At 35.6% G+C, this 19,799-nt stretch overlaps 3 protein-coding genes across 6 annotated transcripts; 2 read left to right on the plus strand and 1 right to left on the minus strand.

Annotated features, from left to right (window-relative positions):
* The first annotated feature begins 254 nt into the window (after window positions 1-254).
* On the plus strand, window positions 255-3,993 carry LOC147859966 (serine/threonine-protein kinase SAPK3-like). 2 transcript variants are annotated; one of them, XM_087324487.1, is made up of 11 exons: window positions 255-589; window positions 689-787; window positions 1,377-1,506; window positions 1,644-1,718; window positions 1,812-1,913; window positions 2,005-2,058; window positions 2,220-2,312; window positions 2,499-2,591; window positions 2,983-3,087; window positions 3,197-3,295; window positions 3,682-3,993. In XM_087324487.1, exons 3-11 carry the CDS (start codon window positions 1,387-1,389, stop codon window positions 3,955-3,957), a joined length of 1,017 nt encoding a protein of 338 aa, XP_087180613.1. In that variant the 5' UTR covers window positions 255-589; window positions 689-787; window positions 1,377-1,386; the 3' UTR covers window positions 3,958-3,993. The 2 variants fall into 2 exon arrangements, with proteins under 2 accessions (XP_087180613.1, XP_087180614.1); XM_087324488.1 differs by having other exon boundaries at window positions 689-779; window positions 1,807-1,913.
* Window positions 3,994-4,414: 421 nt separating this feature from the next.
* Window positions 4,415-10,723, minus strand: LOC147859967 (alanine aminotransferase 2-like). 2 transcript variants are annotated; one of them, XM_087324485.1, is made up of 15 exons: window positions 10,511-10,723; window positions 9,781-9,831; window positions 9,618-9,668; window positions 9,418-9,483; window positions 8,916-8,977; window positions 8,695-8,773; window positions 8,387-8,491; window positions 8,182-8,292; window positions 7,341-7,478; window positions 7,181-7,255; window positions 6,927-7,047; window positions 6,210-6,364; window positions 5,601-5,675; window positions 5,301-5,504; window positions 4,415-4,878 (listed from the first exon to the last, which is right to left on the minus strand). In XM_087324485.1, exons 1-15 carry the CDS (start codon window positions 10,685-10,687, stop codon window positions 4,762-4,764), a joined length of 1,587 nt encoding a protein of 528 aa, XP_087180611.1. In that variant the 5' UTR covers window positions 10,688-10,723; the 3' UTR covers window positions 4,415-4,761. The 2 variants fall into 2 exon arrangements, with proteins under 2 accessions (XP_087180611.1, XP_087180612.1); XM_087324486.1 differs by lacking the exon at window positions 4,415-4,878 and having other exon boundaries at window positions 5,350-5,494.
* A 7,451-nt stretch (window positions 10,724-18,174) lies between these two features.
* Window positions 18,175-19,590, plus strand: LOC147859968 (uncharacterized). Of its 2 annotated transcripts, none has more exons than XM_087324195.1 (2): window positions 18,175-19,064; window positions 19,361-19,590. In XM_087324195.1, exon 1 carries the CDS (start codon window positions 18,356-18,358, stop codon window positions 19,055-19,057), a length of 702 nt encoding a protein of 233 aa, XP_087180321.1. In that variant the 5' UTR covers window positions 18,175-18,355; the 3' UTR covers window positions 19,058-19,064; window positions 19,361-19,590. The 2 variants fall into 2 exon arrangements, with proteins under 2 accessions (XP_087180321.1, XP_087180322.1); XM_087324196.1 differs by lacking the exon at window positions 19,361-19,590 and adding an exon at window positions 19,157-19,172.
* Window positions 19,591-19,799: the final 209 nt, after the last annotated feature.

The raw sequence follows: 19,799 nt of genomic DNA on the forward strand, positions 1-19,799 counted from the left end.
TCTCACCTCTTGCAAGCTCTCCCATTTATTCTTTTATCATCCAGGTATGCCATCTCTGTCTTTGACCCTGTTCTTCTTCTTCTTCTTCTTCTTCTTCTTCTTCTTCTATGTGTTTGCCTCTGTTTTATTGTGTTTTGGCTCCATTCTATTCTCTGTCTCCGCTCTGCTTATATAGTATGTTTCCTCTGTTTTTGCTGTTTATCTAGTATCTTTCCTCTGTTTAGTGACATAAAATGAAGGAGGATTAGGCTTATATAATTAAGAATTTTCTGCTTGAACGGGATTCATTGAGGGGATTAGTTGATTGTTTAGCATTTATATAAGAATAATGAATACTTAAATTGTTTAAAGCAGTCTAATTTGTAGTTATCTTTTTTATTCTTAATACAGTGTAATTAATCAAGAAGGATTAGGATTTTGTCTAACATGCATACAGTGTGCCTAACAGTCTTTTTTATAGCCTTAATGCTGTGTAATTAATAGTTAACTTTCTAGGCTTAATACAGTATTTTTAAACTTTCTCTATTTTCTTCCCTTGGCGCAGAGTAGAGATCAATCAAAGAGGCTTAAGTTAAGTCAACACTCATATGTGGTTAGTCTTAACATTTATGTTACTATCGTTATCAATTTGTTCAGCTATTTTGATGATGATAATAATTTAATTGAATTTCTAATTCTGATATATCAGCTTGTCTCAGAGAGAGACCGCGTCCAAAGATCAACAAGAGTGGTTATGTGAAACCTGAGAGAAAACCTAAGAAAGTATAAAAAGGCAATCTGTAAGTATGTATCTTATGAGTAGATTTCCCTTTTTAGAGTAATTTTCATTATTATTGAGGATTCTTAATCTGAAGAACCACTTTCTAAGTGTAAATTATCTATTCATTTAGGGATCTTAGAAATATTAATATGATATGACCTTTTCTATCAATTCTATCAAAACAAGCACTTTCTTCATCGTGGACTCTTTAATAATAGCATATTGATCTTCTTGTTCGAGAGACAGTGTTTTGTTTGAAGTTTATATCAGTTTTCCTAATCAGAGAAGAGATTGGAATGGATTTGTTCACTAATTTCTCGATGTCAAGCTCATTAATGGAAACAATCCTACAAAGTTCTAAGAAGAAAACTTATTTGTATTGCTTTCAAATTCGTTAGAAAAAGAGAGGTAGCTGTATTATAGTCCTCAGGAAGCCAAGATAAGAAGAAGAAGAATCTCTTAGATGAAGAAGAAAATCTTTCGAGCCATAATTTTGGGATTTCAATAGAATGAACAATCTATGCATATAAATCACCCATCCTCAATCTATGCATACGCTACTCTCCTCTGGACACCAAACTGAACTACTTCTTTGTTATTGCTTTTATTTCAAAAGAGATCTTTCAATGGAGAATTACGAAGAGGTTAAAGAGATAGGTTCAGGCAACTTCGGTGTTGCTCATTTGATGCGAAATAAGAGAACACATGAACTTGTTGCGGTTAAATATCTTTGCCGTGGCCCCAAGGTGATACATTGATGCAATCTATGTAGTCAATATATACTTGGATATAGATGCATTGCAAAGTTGGAACTTTTCTTGTTTTTCTTTTATAAGATTGATAAGGTAAAGTGGATATCATTTTTTCTTTTGTTTTTGTTAAGATTGATGAGAATGTTCACAGAGAGATTATCAATCATCGGTCCTTGCGACATGCAAATATAATCCGCTTTAAAGAGGTGAATTTTTCTTTTGAGAGATGCAGTTACCATTGATTAATTTTTTGATCTAGCAAATCCCTTAAAAAACATTCCTTAAAATGGAAAGTTCAGGTATTTCTTACACCAACACATTTAGCAATTGTCATGGAGTATGCAGCTGGTGGAGAGTTATTTCAGAAAATTTGTAATTCTGGCCGGTTCACAGAAGATGAGGTTTGTCATTATATAAAACTTCTTCAAAACAAATTAATGCTAACACATTTGATCTATTGTTAAATGTTAATCTCGTTTGTTGCATGTATAGGCAAGATACTATTTTCAGCAGCTAATTATGGGAGTCAATTATTGCCATGATATGGTATTGTATTTTGGTGCTTGTTATCATAGCTAGTAATGGTTTTGCATATTACATGTGCTCTAATTGTTTTTTTATATATTTGGTAGTTTGGTTAATAAAGCTAATTGATGTTCTTTTGAGCATTAATTAAATACTCAAATTTCATTTTTTTATGTGACCAGAGAATCTGTCATCGAGACTTAAAGCTAGAAAACATATTACTCGATGGAAGCCAAGCACCACGGATCAAAATTTGTGACTTTGGTTACTCCAAGGTGATTTTTTTTGTTCCAAGTCCAAAAAAATCTAAAATTAATATATACTTAGTGGTTTTCCTTAGTAGTTTATCCAATATATATACATGTGTGTGTGTGTGTGTGTGTGTATGGTTAACGGTCTATACATACATACATATATATATAATATATATAACTGATGCTCATTGGACTTCTCTTTTGCAGTCATCAATGCGACATTCACAACCAAATTCAGCAGTGGGAACACCTGCTTATATTGCCCCTGAAGTCCTATTGCGAAAAGGGTATAATGGAAAGGTAAGCTCTAATATATATACATGAGAAAATTTACCAAGAAGCATATAACCAAATGTTGCCAACAAAGCATTAATTAAGAACCCAAAGAAGCATTTGACTGTATTGTGAACAAAGAATATTAATGGCACATAAGCATTATATGTGAAGAGTTGCCCATCGGAAAATTCAAGTGTGCTCTATGAGTTATGAGTTGGTCTTGGCTTCTTTCTTTTTTGTTCTTTGTAGTGATGATGTGACCCTAGTATCTGCACTTCTATAAGTCTTTTTTTGCTATACATCAATATAATACAATGCCATTTATGAAAAGAAAGAAGGCTGAAAACATTATTCTGAAAGTGAAATAAAGACTGTTAAGAAGTTTTGAATTTAATGTGGCCAAAAATTATTGCAGATTGCTGATGTTTGGTCATGCGGCGTGACACTTTATGTTATGTTGGTTGGATCCTATCCATTTGAAGACCCTCTAGATCCTAATAATTTCAGAAAAAGCATTACTGTAAGTAGTCAAATACATTTATGAGATTATTAACCTTTATTTTCTTTTTCTTTTTTTATTTCTTTTCATTAATTGTAACTTAAGTGTACCACATTTAATACAAAACTAGCGGATTATGAAAGCACAATATACAATCCCGGAGTATGTTCGAATATCATCTGAATGTCGCAATATACTTGCAAGGATTTTAGTGGTTAATCCGGTGAAGGTAAGAGACTTTCTCTATACTTATTTTGGGCCCAAAGAAATAGACAAATGAGAATTTTCACAAGGTAAAATTTTTATTAACAGGATTTTGTTCCACATCTAGAGATTTGATTCTAAAACAGCCTCAGAAACATGCTGAATGTGCATAGACTTTTTTGGTCCATCTAGAAGCTCAAAAAAACATGATATAAATTGTTTAATTTGATTTTCTCCTTCAGCTAAATACTTTTTAAATATACCAACCACAATATGAACTGTATTAAAAAAGTGGGTAAAGTCATATTTTAACATTTCGCATTCTATAAAACTCATTGATATTCACATGCATTTGCAAAAAGCAATACATACTAGTTAGGACTACAAATGACATGGCTTCTTAACATGCAGAGGATAACAATCCCGGAGATTAAGAACCATCCTTGGTTTCGGAAAAATTTGCCAAGGGACCTTGGGTTTGCATCAACCAATACTTATGATGATATTTTGCAAAGTGAGGAAGATATCATGAAAATAGTAAATGAGGCAAAGGTTCCATCATTACCAAAACTGTCTGATCCTTATGAACTTGAAGACGTTGAATTCGATATTGGCGAAGGTAGTGGAGGATTTATAATGCAAGAGTATGGTATAGAAGATTATGCAGATGATCGATTAAATTTCTAGATTTTGCTAGAATGTAAATCACTCCATTTGCATGTATATTTTGTCTATGAAAATCCAGAACATTTATAGTGGTTGCAAATTTCAAATTGGTTTTCTTGTATTAGTGAGTGGTTCTGTCATTGCTTGCATTTTAATCTTTGATTACTAGATATTTAGAATATATGAAAACCAAGTTGTATTCTCCAACCTTTTGAAGTGGTAGTTCCCCCTAACTCGTATTCATTGATGAGAAATGTATTATATGGTAAATTTATATATGCAGAAACCCAATTTCCAATACTACCTAGTTATACATTACGGTACACTTCATAAAAATATGTTAGAACCCATATTCTGATAAAGTGAGTTGAAACCATGCACATGTGATGTGAATAACCCTTATGCAAAATGCAAAACAACATTTCAAAGAAATTCGATTTCATAGTGAGAATGCCTTTTATGTTGCTGTTGTAATAATATAAGCAAAGAATAAATTATTATTCATCCAAAGGCTCTTATGGTTCATTGTTTTGATTATATGACCCTCCATCCACATTTACGTCTTTACAAACTAAACATAGTGTATGATGGAGAATACAAGTCTTTTGTTGTCTTTTTATCTGAAAAATAATCCATTATTCTTGAACCTCAAGCATAACGCACTTGATGCACTGGTCTCTTGTCTTTGGGATGCAACTCTTTTATTTTCTTTTGTATATATCCTCACCGCAAAAGAACAAAATAGAGAACTCCAACTGAACTGAATCCCACTCCCAAAGTCTACCTTTACTGCGTTAAGGATATCTCGTGCTACATGGAAGAAGATTAGTCCCTAAACTCCTCCATGAATCTCTCATGGAATGAAGTCAATCGTGACACAATGTCCGGCATCTTCGACTCTGGTGGCAAGATGGTCATTCGGAAATGCCAAGTTCCTGGTACCTGCAATTAGTATCAATAGAATTATTAAAATCTAGAGAAAACCATAAGCATAAACCCAACTTTTTCTGGTCTACCCTGATACCTTTTATTTTTTGGTACCACAATAACTAGCAATTAATAATCAGATTAATTAGTCAGACACTAGCTTGTTAATCACTAAGGAGCAATAAGCTTTACCTTGGAAACAACTAGAACTAAAATAACTGCAGACTTATTAATCTTTCATCATTAACTAATTAAAACTATTGCTCTGAACTAATTATTCTGAATCAAGTGCAGAACAAAGCATTTAGATCACTAATTAAGCTGAATTAGTAACAGATAAATCATAATTAAATATGCAAAAACATTAGGGCAGTGTGTTGGTGTTTTCCCCATTTAATCGACATCTATCTGCCTGCATATGAAGGATTTATCCTTGCCTGGCCGAAACCTGAACCAGGTACAACAACGATGCCTGTTCCATCAAGCAGGCGCCGACAATAGAAAGTGTCTGGGACCATTCCAGCAGATTTTGCAGCAGTTATTGCCCTGCTAGGTAACTCTATACGAGGAAATAAATACATGGCCCCTTCAGCTTCATTGCAGCTCACACCTTCTAAGTTGTTCAAAGCTTCTGCTAGCATCTAAACATGTATGAGAGAGAGATGAGTTCAGAGCATCATATGTGATTGTGGTGGTAACACACTACAGAGCATCATATGTGATTGTTTTTGGAATACCTTGGCTCTCCTAGCTAATGACAGAAGAATTTCCTCGCGTTCATTAATGAATTGATCATATGATTCATCTCCAACCTGCAAATATGCCAACATCAAATATCCATTGATTTTAAAGCCAGACTTATGCTAGCCACTGAACCAGACAAAACCAGAATATACATTTACTTCATAAGAACTAAACTTTGAACATTTTCACAAAAGGTAATAAATTGATATCCAGCATGGATTTGCCACTGAAGCATCTGAATCAAGTAAATCAGAAGTTATTGTAGGTTACAAGATCATTTTATCAATATTGGCAACTAAGTTCCCTACACATGTTTTGTTTTCAAAGGTGTAACTGTCAAAATGTGGAGCTAATTATTATACTTCCAAATAAATTACATGCTTACCCAAGTAACCATAACGAATCATCAGATTAAATGTTTCGTGAATATAATTCTTTCGATAACATTTTTTCATTCTAAGCTTTACGGAGTCAATTTAGTAAAATTTTGAAATTTTCTTGTTTGGTAGCTTATGAGCAAAAAAGACGAGGTTATTATCAGATTTCATGTTTACATGGTATAAGTATATTAAATTTTAACATATACAATAATACTACATTACCTTTGGAGGATTCATCACAAGACTCATCAATATCTGACCAGATATATTTGAACAAAGATTTACAGATGCCAGTTTATATATCTGATCTTTGATGTCTGCATCTAGGCCAGTCACTTCCATGTAGCCACCTCTTCGGCCACATTCACCATAATAACCTGACCATATGTGGACAAATCATAGAGCATATATGAATGAAACATAATCAAACATATATAACCAAGGGAAAGGAAAAAAACTCAACAATTCCAATCTCTAAATGGGAAATGAAAAGCAAACTTTTGAATTGTGATAGCCATTCCACTAAAAATATTACATGCTGCATCAGCTTAATTTTCTATCTTAATCTCAATTCTCACTTATGCAAGACCTCATTTCTTTGCATAGGAGAGGGGCAGAGCAGGATTCATGTAGAGTCTGGAAAAATCGAAATTCAACTACATCACAAATCCCCAAGAAGCATACGACAATATACAAAGCACTCTCTATGAACATATTATCCATTACGAAAACGTCGTTACGTGATTTACACTAAATGTGAATTCAGTTACACAGTCACTCTCCAAGAATGAAAGAATACTGTTAAATACTCACCTCAACCCCAATCCATCGAGTAAGCATTTTGGGCAGTTTCAATAGAATCAAATTCTCCTTATATCCAATATTATCGTAATATAAGTAAAATTTAACAATCTAATACCAACTGAAGGGAATTAAAACCTTTAGAGACTGAATGAAATGAAATGAGACTAAAATCCTTCTCCGTTAATCCCATGCTTCTAACAATCTTTTTGAATGAAGTGAAGCTTTTATGCTCTGCATAGATATTTTCTTGATAAACCTGCAAATAGAGAACATCAACAGGACTTCATTAAATAAAATAAACTGGTTAATTAGAAACAAACAACCTTTCATGTCATTAAGATCAAGAACAAAGGAAGTTTCATATATAATAAAGGCTATCAAGAGCTAACTTCATCGGCAAGTAGAAGCAAGTGCTCATCCTTACAAAATTGTACAATCTCCCTTTGATTCTCTTCTGTAAGCACCTGTACACGAAACGATCAAGCATCAACCTAGATGGCTTACAATGTTTAATAAAGCTTAGACTACCCACATAATGTTATTAGTTACCTGTCCAGTAGGATTCCCAGGGTTAATCACAACAAGTGCCCTAACATTAATACCTGCTGCAAATGCAGCATCGAGTCTTAACTTCAATTCAGAAACCTCAAGACCCCATCCTGTGCTTTCGTTCAGATAATATGCCACCTATTGAATAAAATAGTTCTGCCTTTTCTTGTGTAATAATTCAAGAATAATAAAGTAGAATCAAAATATATGAAACTAAATAAATAAATAGATCATTTTTAGCTTTATTAGAGCAATACATTAAGAGAATGAATGTGCTCATCCATAGATATTCAAATGCTAAACAAAAAACGTGGGAATCTCGATAGAAGAATGAATCCTGAACTTAACGTCCATGAATTCAATGTGTTAAAGGGCAATTTGTTAATAATTTTAGCTTTACTAGAGAGATATAAGAGAATGTACGTGCTCATTCATAAATATTCAAATGCTCAACAGATACTGTGGGAACCTTAATATAAGAGTGAATCCTTGAATTAGTTTCATAAATTTCAATATTTGAAGAGCAATATGTTAATATTTTAGCTTTACTGGAGCAATATGTTAAGAGAATGTATGTGCTCATTCATAGATATTTGAATGCTTAACGGAAACTGTGAAAACCTCAATAAAAATTGAATCTGGAATTAATTTCATGAATCTCAATGGAATATTTTCTTTTTTTCCAACAATCAAAGATACCTTTTCTTAAAATTTGAGACTGAACCCTTGAGTTTATTGTTTCAGGTTTTAAGTAAAAAATAGTACCAGTATCTCAAAATACTTACGGGGAAGTGAAGGTTAACCATTGTTTTATAACCTGAATGATATGCTTTTAGCTCACCAGGGATCCATGATGGAGACTGATTGTTGCAGAGTATAAAGGATATTGTGGGATTGGGCATAAAATGCCATCATAAGAATTGGTAATTGCGAGTTTCATAATTGTATGGACCTGGAAAGAATATTTCCTGAATTACATTCACGGTCATCTAAAAATAACCAGCACAACATTTAAAAAACTTCTCTTAAGAAAGAAACTATCTCACAGCAGGGCTAGCTCCATCTGTAAGGAATATATCTTCAGGATCTGCAGGGTATCCATCACGCTGTTCAATGCCTTCTGCAATGGTAGCTCTCAGTGATTTAATACCCTGGAAGTTATGAAATATGTTTAGTGCTAGAGAAATCCAATGGAATTAGAGAACAAGATTCTAATCAGTACAAAATAAGATTTCCGTGATGTAAGGCTACATCCACTTTAGGTGAAACTGAAGAATGTTTTGAGCGCCTTAAGGTAAGATGCTACTATTGACTTTCTGTTAGCATGTCATATGGTTCAAGAAAAGAAGAACACCTTGCTATGGCTGTATGCTCCAGTTGCCCTTCCAGGTATGGCGGCAATTATACTCTCAGCTCTACTAATGGAATCTGAACTGCAAAATCAGAAAAATGGTGATGGCAATGGTAATGGTGATCAAAGTCAAAAGATCAACTATTCATTTAAGATTCTTAAAGTGAGTTAAATAAAAGAGACATTTCCGAATTAAGTCAGCTGTGTTATTGTAAAAACCACACCTGAAAATACCATGAGTCTCGTCCTTGTCAAGTAAACCAGGATAATCACATATAGCTAGCACCTGCATGGTCATCAATTTTTCACTGATTCTTATGAAAAAAAGGCATAGTCAAAAGATTACATTGATGTAGTTACTACACTTGAAAATCATTGCTTCAATATTGAGGAATTAAAGTAGAATCTAGATTCATTCACATCAATATGTGTTAGCCAATGACCTTATCCACATCTCTCATCAAATCCATGTTTGAACTTACACTAAAATTGCATTATGTCTGAATATGTGATACATATTTGGAACTAATAAGGCATAAAAGGGGCATCTCTAACCCACACAATAAATTTCCGGATTTGGAGCTGGTATGCCATATATCCATGCAAGAATAATTAGACTTAATAAAAATGACCTCATCCAAGCATTGTTTAACATGAATTCTTGCACCATTCAATAATTTATAATGACCTTAAAACTTCCGCTTGGGAAGAGCATCCATAACGAACCTCTCGGAAAAATGTGATTGGCTGTTGTCCCAGAGATTGAGGGTTTCCAATATTGCAGTAAATGATCTATTTAAACCAAAATTGCATATTCCATCAGTCGCATTCATTGTGTTAGATATTCCACAGGAATTGATCAAGGCATCTTCTCTGCATGCATCATCACATATACTTTATCTCAATGTAAAAGAATGTTTTTGTACCTCATCGAAAGGAAGAGAGGATGGATTTGTTTTTAATGTGTGTTGCAACCTCTGTCATGTTCGTAAACAACCAAAGTGAACTGACTTGTACAGTAGATAGTTAACAGGAAACTATTCAGAATGACTCTCTAATTAAGAAAATGATTATATATCTCAGGTGCACCTCTGCATGCGCCACAATCTCTCCGCGTACAGCATATTCACACGAAAATACCTGTTAACAATTAAATGAGTGCGTTAATCAACAAGTTCGTTTCTGGATCTAAATCTGTGATTTCAAATACAATATCTGCATTCAGATGATATGTTACAAATCGGCCTTCGAGAATGGATGTGAATGAGCTAATGCAGAGCCCATTCTGAAACATTAAAACCATTAAATATGTCTTCATCAATGAGTACCCACATGTTGAAGTCATCAAATATATCTCCAAGAATGAGTACCCAATGCTAAAAATCATTCAATATGGCTCACAAAATGAATGCCACATGATAAAATCATCATCAAGTACCCATTTGTTAAAATCATCAAATCAAAGATGCCTCCATGCATGAGCAACAACATGCTAAAATCATCAAAATGGATAAATACCCACATGCCAAAAACTATTATTGATTGTTAAAAGTGGAATAGGATCAGCATTGCTAAGGAATGAAAAGACAGCGAATTGTCGACCCCATTCTTAGCTTGAAGTATTATGTCTTAAGGACATAGCTCTCGACAACGGCAACAAAAAATTGAGCAAACTACAGAGCAATTTCAAATTAGAACTAAGCACTTGAGAAAGTATAGAGTAGAGAATAGAGGATACAGAGAGAGAGAGAGAGAGAGAGTGTGTGTGTGTGTGTGTATGTGTGTGTGTGTGTGTGTGTGTGTGTGTGTGTGTACATACCACTGGATTGATGTTATCAAGAGTGAGAGGAGGAGACCATGGAGTTGCCGAAGAAGAAGAAGAAGAAGAAGAAGAAGAGAAGGGTCTGAGGAAGCTTCTAGAAGAACGAGGTGCTGAGGGCACAGCCCTATAACTGTTGGCAGCTCTCTTAATCAGAAGGAATGAAGATCTCTTCATTGTCTCTCTGACGACGTCTCCGAGATCTCAGCTAAAAAAACAAACAATGGGGGATAGATAATACGCCCAGAAAATTGAGAACCTGGCACCCGGTCTATGCAGTCAAGAGCTTCTTCCTTTCTCGCTGTCTCTGTGCAGGGTCCGTCGCTTTATCTGAGGGCGATAAAGCACACATCCTTCTGAATCCTTGTCCAGTAGCTAGCTAGCGAGCTACCTCTAAATCTGTCTGTCAGATACATACATACATACATACATACATACATACATATGTAGATAGATAGGCAGCTTCTCTGCTACCCAATTCTGTAAGACTGTATATGTATACGTATATGTATATGTATACGTATATGTATACGTATATGTATATGTATACGTATATGTATACGTATATGTATACGTATATGTATATGTATATGTATAATGTATATGTACATGCACATGTATATGTATATGCACATGTATATGTATATGCACATGTATATGTATATGTACATGTAGATGTATATATGTATATGTATATGTATATGTATATGTATATGTATATGTATATGTATATGTATATGTATATGTATATGTACAGACATACATAAATGGCATACCATGGATTTTGAAGCCAACTAAAACCTTCTAGCCTTTGTTTGTTATTCTGAATCCTTACCTTATCCAATATGTATGTATGTATGTGCCTCTGAGCTTTGTCTGTCATATAGATGGGCAGTTTTGTGTGCACATGTATATGTACAGACATACATAAATGGCATACCATGGATTTTGAAGCCAACTAAAACCTTCTAGCCTTTGTTTGTCATCCTGAATCCTTACCTTATCCGGTATGTATGTATGTATGTGGCTCTGAGTTTTATCTCTCAGATAGATGGGCAATTTTGTGTGCGCTTGCCCAATTCTGTATATACGGATATGTATATGTAATATGTATGAATGGGATACCATGGATTTTGAAGCTAACTAAAGCCTTCTAGTTTTTGTTCCCCAGTTCAAGTCTCGTGCGATGCAGATGGAGATGCAGGTGCCTTTCATTTTGTTTGTTTGTTTGTGTGTGTGTGTGTCATGCTTATGCGAACACATTACGATCACATCCCGTATACATATCTTTCATTTTGTTTGTTGTGTGTGTGTGTGTGTGTGTCTGTGATGCTTATGAGAACACATTACGACCACATATTGTAGACTCTACCCTGCATGCCAGTCCCGCATGGACTCTAGCATCCTCAGATCCCAAGTCCCAAGTCTCATGCAATCTGCATTTCTTCTTCTTCTTCTTTTTCTTCTCATGCTTTGTTCCTACTACTATTGGAGTGCATTGTAAGCACATCCTCGTCAACTTTGTATGTGGTCTCGCGCCCCATGTCTTGTTGCATACGTGAAGTGAGTTGAGCATCTCGAGGCATGTGTCATGCACATGCATTGTAAGTGTGTTATGTCCGAATTATTGTGTTTTAGTGAGGTTTGCATTCTCGAGGTCGTTGACGTACATCTACATAGTTGAGTGTATTTTGGTAAGTGAAGTTTCGGCCTCTGCATTCTCCACATTGCTTGAACAAATCACAACTTACCACTAATTATGAGACTAATTACACAATATATATTATTCAATGAGCAATGTTGACACAATTTCACAAGAACCCATCTGTTGATGATGAGCATGCTTCAACATCATAGCATTTATTGTGTTGGTGGTGGGGAATGTGCCATGACTTGCGGCCGTGTACATCATCCCCCTTCAAATGATGCATAAAGAAGTCTACCTCGGATGAGAATTTTATTCTAACAACCTTGTCCATAATGCTAGTTGAGAGGGATTTTTGAATGGTGACAAGGCATTTCAAGTATCTTATATGAGTGAACCAACATGGATAATTTGAAATGTGTCAATGATTGATTTCAGGGTTCTTGGTTTTGCATCACATATGCATTCCCCATGTACATTGTTTTGATAAATAATGGGTTCGTGGTGCTAATGTTATGTTTGGAGCAAGAGATGACAATCTAGTACAATGTTGTATTTATTAAGATATGCATTACAATAAGTTGATGACAAACTTTGTGCTCAAATCTATATTGATGTTCTAACAATAGCGGGGTCAAGTTCAAGTGGTCTATTGAGGTTCCCATGTCATCCCTCATCTCTAGATACATCGTTATGGACATATACACTCCCATGTGATAAAGATCAATGCAATTGATGTACATGAGGCATGGCCCACGTACAAATTCCTAATCCCTCCTTTGCCAACCTCACTACCATGAACCGATTATTACAACAAGGAATGATTGTCACCCCATTTGTACTGTAGATTGCCCCCATCAATCTTGTGATTCCTCATTCTATACCAATCTACCTCATTTGTAACCTTGGTCAAATTTGGAATTGGATATTTCAAAGTTGGCATTTCAAGCAACAGAGACCATATAGCAAGGTAATTTCTAGGGATTTGAAACCTTGTCCTACTTGTTCAAAAAGCCACTATTTTTCTTTGGGTTCCCAACGTGGAATCGTGTACATTAACCAAGCCCAAGTGTGCCATATGGCTAAAGTAGGGTATAAGAGAATGCTTATGTTCCCATCCCAAAAGATGAGATATCACTAGCAAAAATGATACCTTTTTTCTCAATAACGTAAGTGAAATTTTCTGTCTATGGTTATTCTCTCTCAAACATAACCTTAAGAAAAGAGAATATTTGAGCCACCACATGTTCATATAGATTTAAATTTGTTGTGCCACCAAATATTGGTAGAGTACAAATAAGTGATCATGCTACCCATGTATGGCATGATCTTTCTTTCCCCTTCCATTATATGGACCACTTTTAGACTAACATAATCCTTGCACAAATTTCACTCAAAGTCACAACATGCATTCTTAATTGCAACAATCATGTAAAGTTCGTGAACATTGAGAGTGGCAAAATCAGCAAAATTAGTAAAGCTCCCACAAATGTAAACCACTTTATCCCTAATAAACGTGTGCGATCCACACTCCACAATTGATAACCAAGACAATACAATTTAATAAAATGTTTATAAAATGGATAGTTAGGACGTCCACACCTATCTAGCATGTGTTATTGGGTGGGTTTCCCTATTTATAGAAGAAGATGGTTTTGTAGGTTGGTGTAACGTATGTTATATAATGTGTGAAAATTGAGTCTTCACATCTTTCCCAAATCACAATACATTAGCATTGTGGAAAAAACCTCATTCATTGAGGAATCTATTGACGCATTGTGAAGATATCTCACATACATGCATAAACTAAGATTTTTCTTTTATGTTGTCGTGAAGCTAAGGTGCAATTGTGACACACGATAGTGATCTTTATGACAACGTGTTTCACATGCAATCTGAGTTATAGATAGATAGAATTTATTATCATCCTTAAAGGTTAAAGATGACCTATGAGACCAAAATTATAAATTTTTCATGTAATACATGTGAGAGTGAGTAGCAACTCTTGTTGTTCAATAAGTTTACCAATGAATGCCGTAATACATGAAAGGATTGGGTTGGGTTGAAGGTGTGTGGGAAGCATAGTCGAATATGATGAAAGGTGGAGCATTGTATCAATGTATGATACTCCGACTCCTGAACTTGTTTGGGGGAAAGCATGCATAGTCATATAGTCTCATCATCTATGATCTAACATTGCTAACAACCATTTTTTCCCTAAAAGAATATCCTTCCATTAGTTAGGAAAAGCCAAATCGGCTACAACATTTAAATTATAGATGGAAGGAAACCAAAAGACTTCCAAAAACATTGTTAACCACCTCTTTCTGAACAAAAAACCAAATTGAAGTAAAGGTAAAGTTATTGGATAGAGGAACTCGTTCCTCTCGACTACCCTCAAGCTAGTCTTCTGACATAATTGGTCTATGAAGGTAAAGTTATTGAAAGCCTCACGTGCTCAACTGGTATTTCACGACTTTAGTCTTCTGACATAATTTGTCTATGAAGGTAGCTAGGCTTCATATTTATACATTTTCCCAGTCCCCTTGAATAGGTGTACCTTTTTATTAAGAGACTCTCCATCCATTTGTTGTCAAGTTCATTATAGTGCATGCACCTATCATCCCATAATACTAAAAAAAAGGCACATATTTTATCTAAGCTTGAACCCACCCTTTCCAACACAGTTCTCCAAGATTCCAAGTTGATCGGGTACTGGTCTCCTTTCCATAATCCAAATCCTCCAAAATATTGGTATGTGATATGAGCTTCTACTTCTTGTTTCCAAGAAAAGATACTACATTAGTATTAAGAAACGTCGTAAGGTTATACACGAAATATGTACATATAAGTAATTACCCCCGTTTTTTTTTACCAAGGTTAAGTTATAATTATTGACTTTAATAAATTATTTTCCATAGAGTAAAACCACTCCCCCTTGTCAAAAAATCACCTCTAAAATATACATTTGTCCTGTTTAGCATGAAACTCCAAACATTGTTGTAATTCTGCCCATTTAGTGTTATCCAAATAACCTCTTAGGTTATGCACAAACTCTATCCAAATCTTGATAATTGTATGAGCAAACCTTTCTGTCACATTTTGAAATACCTTCAAGCACACGCCCTTCCAAATATATCAAATCATATTACTACTTAAAAATTTTCATATAATATATCTCAGTTTTACTAGTCGGCGTTTGTGGATTCAGGGGTATAGTTGTTTTTTGCATTAGACCATGTCGAGAGAAAGAGCATCTGCAACATCCTCTTGCTCGATATGACCTTCTTTTTTAGTGTCTTGATATGCTATGATGTGTACTTTGAATGGGATTATATGAGCTTATGTGGTATTTGAATGTTTTTATATGTCATATGGTTATTTGACAAGGTTTCCATGCTATGCTGTTTCCTTTTTATGGTTTTACATGGTACCGAGGTTTGAAATATCTTTATATTGTATGAGGATTTTGAGTAGTTATAGGTTTAAAGAGTTTGTTTAAATGAATTTATGTGATGTGTACATATATCGGTGGATGAATGTGTTATGAGGTTGTCTATGGAATGTTTTTTAATGTGTTCTTGGTGGACTCTATGTGTTATGATTCTCATGTATTTGAATAAATTGGCATTGTCTGCTATTTAAAATTGTTCTACCCTTGAACTTGCAACTCAAAGTGACTTTTTAAAGCTTAAGCTTAAGCTTATTGTGGAGTGGCTCCTCAACCTTTTTAGTCTTTTGTTTACATGGAGGGGTGAGTGTGATATATAGTGTTTATCATTGTGAGTGTGAAGTAAAATGCTTTCATCCTTAGTGCAACAATTTTTTACACTTTGATGTTATTCTTACTCCATCTTGATTATTTTCTCTAAGAAATCAAGGAGATTCATATGGATTAGTAATATTTGAGGACGATATTTCAAGGGCGGCTTCTCCCGGAAACCTCCATTGAACAAAATGGTGAGGTCCTTATCTAAATGCAAACAATTAATCATCGGCGAAATTGAGTTAATTCTTTACTTAGTAAGAATGAATACAAGCCCACGCACAAACAACATAAATTAGGTCAGTCAAATTCTTTTGGCTCTAGTTTAAGAATATAGGGATAAGTTATAACAATGCATCGCAACATTCTAACGTGCTAACAAAACCTTATATTCCAACAATCTTATGTGTTTCGCATTCCAAATAAGAAGAAAAACAACTACATCTCGAGCCCTGTGTTTTAAAGAAATTATGGAGACAAACTTTTCTAGTTTTCTTGAATATCAAAGTGTTGTAAATGTCCATCGTACACGTTTTTCTTATCATTAAATGAAATCAGTTTTGAATTTCCCGAGGTCACATGCTACTTCGTTGTTATCTTGTTCCTAACAGTAAAATATTTGATAATATGGTATGTCTTTCAGAGGGTTTGTTCCACAAAAGTTTTTGCCCACAGAAGACTTTTTGAAATATACGAGTTAGTGCTCTTGTAAGGGAATCTTGGTTGAAATGCATAAAAATTACACCTTGGAACATGTATTTGTTCTTGTAATGTGATACCTCGCACCAAGTCCAAAAATGGAAGAATATCAAAGATGCCCCACCCTCCCCCTCTTGGGGATACTCAAGGGATGTTCTACCATAGTTTTGCTTGACCATTGATAATTGGCGTATACACCCACATGTTTCAGCAGAAACTTCTCCATGGAACCTCACTTCGAATTCAAATTGACGGTGATTGTCTCCCTTTGATGTCTCTCTCTAGAGAAGTTTGAGGTAAATCATGGTGAATCCTCGAAAAAACTCCTATAAGAAGCTACGAGAAACTATTTTTTATGTTGAACAAGAACACCACCACCACTACATTAGAAAATGGATGATACGTATACTTGGTGCCAATTCTAGAGAAGTACTATCCCATGCATGCCAAATTCCAATCCATCTAGCATGTGGCCATGCTTTTTAACCATGAAGGCATACCACAGTGATGATCTAGGACTAGCTTACAAGTGGGAGTCACACCCTATTTGACAGTCTCAAAAATCCTAATTAAACATTTATGATCGTTTGTTCAAGGAAAACAAGTGGACTTGGTTCTACTTACTACATATTACATCTATGTCAGATTTTGTTCAAGAATGTGGATTAATACAAAAGAAAATGTGTAAACATCGAAAGGTCAGTTCCGTATGCACAAATCAAGAGGACGAATCGAGGGTATGGATTGATGTAACACATGAAAAAACGTGTAAATTAGTAGAGGGTTGCAAGCCCAAAACAAGTGGAATCCAGCTACGATCTTTGGAGGGTTCAGATTCACAAAGAAAACATTAAAATGAGATCAAATTTAAAATAAAAAATAAGAAGAAGCGACCCAACATTAGAAGAACATGTTGTTTTTGTAAACACAATGTTGTCGTCAAAAGCGAACATACTAATATTTTGGATTGTGAGATGTACGAATGCATGGTATGGAGTAGATTAATGTAATGATATGTTTCCGGAGGCATTTCAAAGTAAAAATTGATCAATCCATTCATCTATTGAATGTCCAAATGGAATCTTTGGACAGACTCACCCGATTGATTGATTCGGACATAAAATCTTTACAGTGTTCCCTCTCTCCAACCACAATTTCCACTCTTCCATGTTTCTGCTTGAGGGGACGAGATCGGAGAATGTTCATGTTTCAATTCAATCTGGCAACCCATAAAAACCTATTATTAGCCTCTAGGGTTTTGCATAATTCCTGAAATGCCCTTCACAAGACATTTTAGCATTAACTTCTAAAATGCCCATCCAACACATCATCTACCCAACCAAGTCCCAAGAAATGCCCCCATTCTCCATACACACATTGACCCCCTAGACCTCTCCCTAAAACCAGAGAGAGTTTTGCTAAAGTTAAGTGGTTTTAGGGTTTTTGCTTAGGTTAAGTGGTTTTAGGGTTTTGCTTAGGTTAAGTGGTTTTTTGGTTTTTGTGTCTTGACTTCTTTATCTCTCTCTCAAATCAAATCAATATGTCTTAATCCCCTGACAATACCTACTAAACTGACTTTAATGCCCCCCCCCCTCTCTGTTCTCTGTCCTCCATAGCTATTGATTCTTCTTCTTCTTCTTCTTCATTCTTCATTCTTCATCCAACTCTTTGATTCATCTCTTCTTCTTCTTCTTCTTCTTCTTCTTCTGCTTCATCCTTCCATCTATCCACTGCAATGGGCAAAGGAGAGAAAGGAAGCTACAAGTCAAGACAAAAGCAGAAACAATTCATCTGCATTACCCTAACCCTAACCCTAATCTCCATCATCGTCGTCCTATCAGTTCTCTACTACTCTCTCTTCAAACCTAAAGACCCACAAGTTCAAATACCCACAATGCAACTTCTCTCTCTTTACATACCCCATTATTCGGTTGCGTCTCCTTCATCTTCTTCCACCATATCCACTCTCAACCTAACCCTAAACCTACAAATCTCCATACAAAACCCTAACCGAGCAAATTTCGTGATACAGCAAGGGAGCAAAGCAAGATTGTATTATGATGACAACTACGTGCAAGAAGTGGGTTTCTCCTCTGTTCCTCAAGGAACCATTGCTTCAAAATCCGTCGCCATTCTCTCTGTTTCTCTGAGTAATTTCGAACAAGGAAGTGGTGGTGGTGGAGAAGATGGTGGGTTCTCAGCCCAAACAATGAGGAGCTATGGTGATACTTCATCATCATCACCACCATCACTGTCTTCTTCTAATTCTGGTATATTGGAGATGGGTGTCTCTATTACTATAATGGGGAAGGTTACTACTCTTGGCATATTCTCCCATCACTCTGCACTGATCTGTAAGTGCGCCATTAACCTCTCCTTGAGCTCAAGAGGCATTGAATCCTACACGTGCCAGAGGAGCTTCTCCATGGATGTGTAGCTAGAGAGTGGATGCCCCCATGCAACCCTAGTCTAGAGAGTGGATGTGCCATGCCACATATAGTCTAGAGAGTAGATGTCCCATGCCACCCTAGCCTAGGTAGAGAGTGGATGTTCCATGCCACCCTAGCCTAGGTAGAGAGTGGATGTTCCATGCCACCCTAGCCTACCTAGAGAGTGGATGTTCCATGCAACCCTAGCCTAGCTTGAGAGTGGATGTCCCCATGCCACCCTAACTCTAGAGAGTAGATGTGCCATGCAAACCTAGTCTAGAGAGTAGATGTTCCATGCAACCCTAGCCTAGCTAGAGAGTGGATGTCCCCATGCCACCCTAAGTCTAGAGAGCAGATGTCAGTCAGGTTGTAGTAGGGAGAGTGCATGTTGATGTTAGGTTGGTTTCTCTTATATTCTGCATTCTAGAGAGTGGATGCCATGCCATCTCTAGTGTGTGCATGTTAGGTTCTCATTTTCCATGGTAAATGTTCTTGTAGAGAGTGGATGTCTGCCTCTCCTTGATGCATATAGAGAGAGAGTGTGTGTGTGGAAAAATCATTTGTGACCCTCAAAAAACTTGGATGTAAAAAAAATGCAGTCATTTTCTAGCATAGAAATTTGTTCCCTTTTGATTTTTGATGCCAATAAAAAAACAAACAATGGGGTCACCTTTGAATTTGTGGCTTCTTAGAGAGAGAGAGAGAGAGAGAGAGAGAGAGAGAGTATGTTGATGGTGGGAGAGCTATGTA

This window comes from Azolla caroliniana, unplaced genomic scaffold, assembly GCF_043228905.1.
Source record: "Azolla caroliniana isolate FFs.n. ecotype wild unplaced genomic scaffold, voAzoCaro1.0.p SCAF_9, whole genome shotgun sequence".
Classification (NCBI taxonomy): domain Eukaryota; kingdom Viridiplantae; phylum Streptophyta; class Polypodiopsida; order Salviniales; family Salviniaceae; genus Azolla; species Azolla caroliniana.

Coding starts and splice junctions, on each gene's coding strand:
- LOC147859966 (XM_087324487.1), top strand. CDS start 1,387: ATGGAGAATTACGAAGAGGTTAAAGAGATAGGTTCAGGCAACTTCGGT. Junction 2,592..2,982: donor GAAAAGGGTATAATGGAAAG/GTAAGCTCTAAT, acceptor AAATTATTGCAG/ATTGCTGATGTTTGGTCATG. Junction 3,296..3,681: donor TAGTGGTTAATCCGGTGAAG/GTAAGAGACTTT, acceptor CTTAACATGCAG/AGGATAACAATCCCGGAGAT.
- LOC147859967 (XM_087324485.1), bottom strand. CDS start 10,687: ATGAAGAGATCTTCATTCCTTCTGATTAAGAGAGCTGCCAACAGTTAT. Junction 8,492..8,694: donor GAGCATACAGCCATAGCAAG/GTGTTCTTCTTT, acceptor CATAACTTCCAG/GGTATTAAATCACTGAGAGC. Junction 7,479..8,181: donor GTCTCCATCATGGATCCCTG/GTGAGCTAAAAG, acceptor TTTATTCAATAG/GTGGCATATTATCTGAACGA.
- LOC147859968 (XM_087324195.1), top strand. CDS start 18,356: ATGGGCAAAGGAGAGAAAGGAAGCTACAAGTCAAGACAAAAGCAGAAA.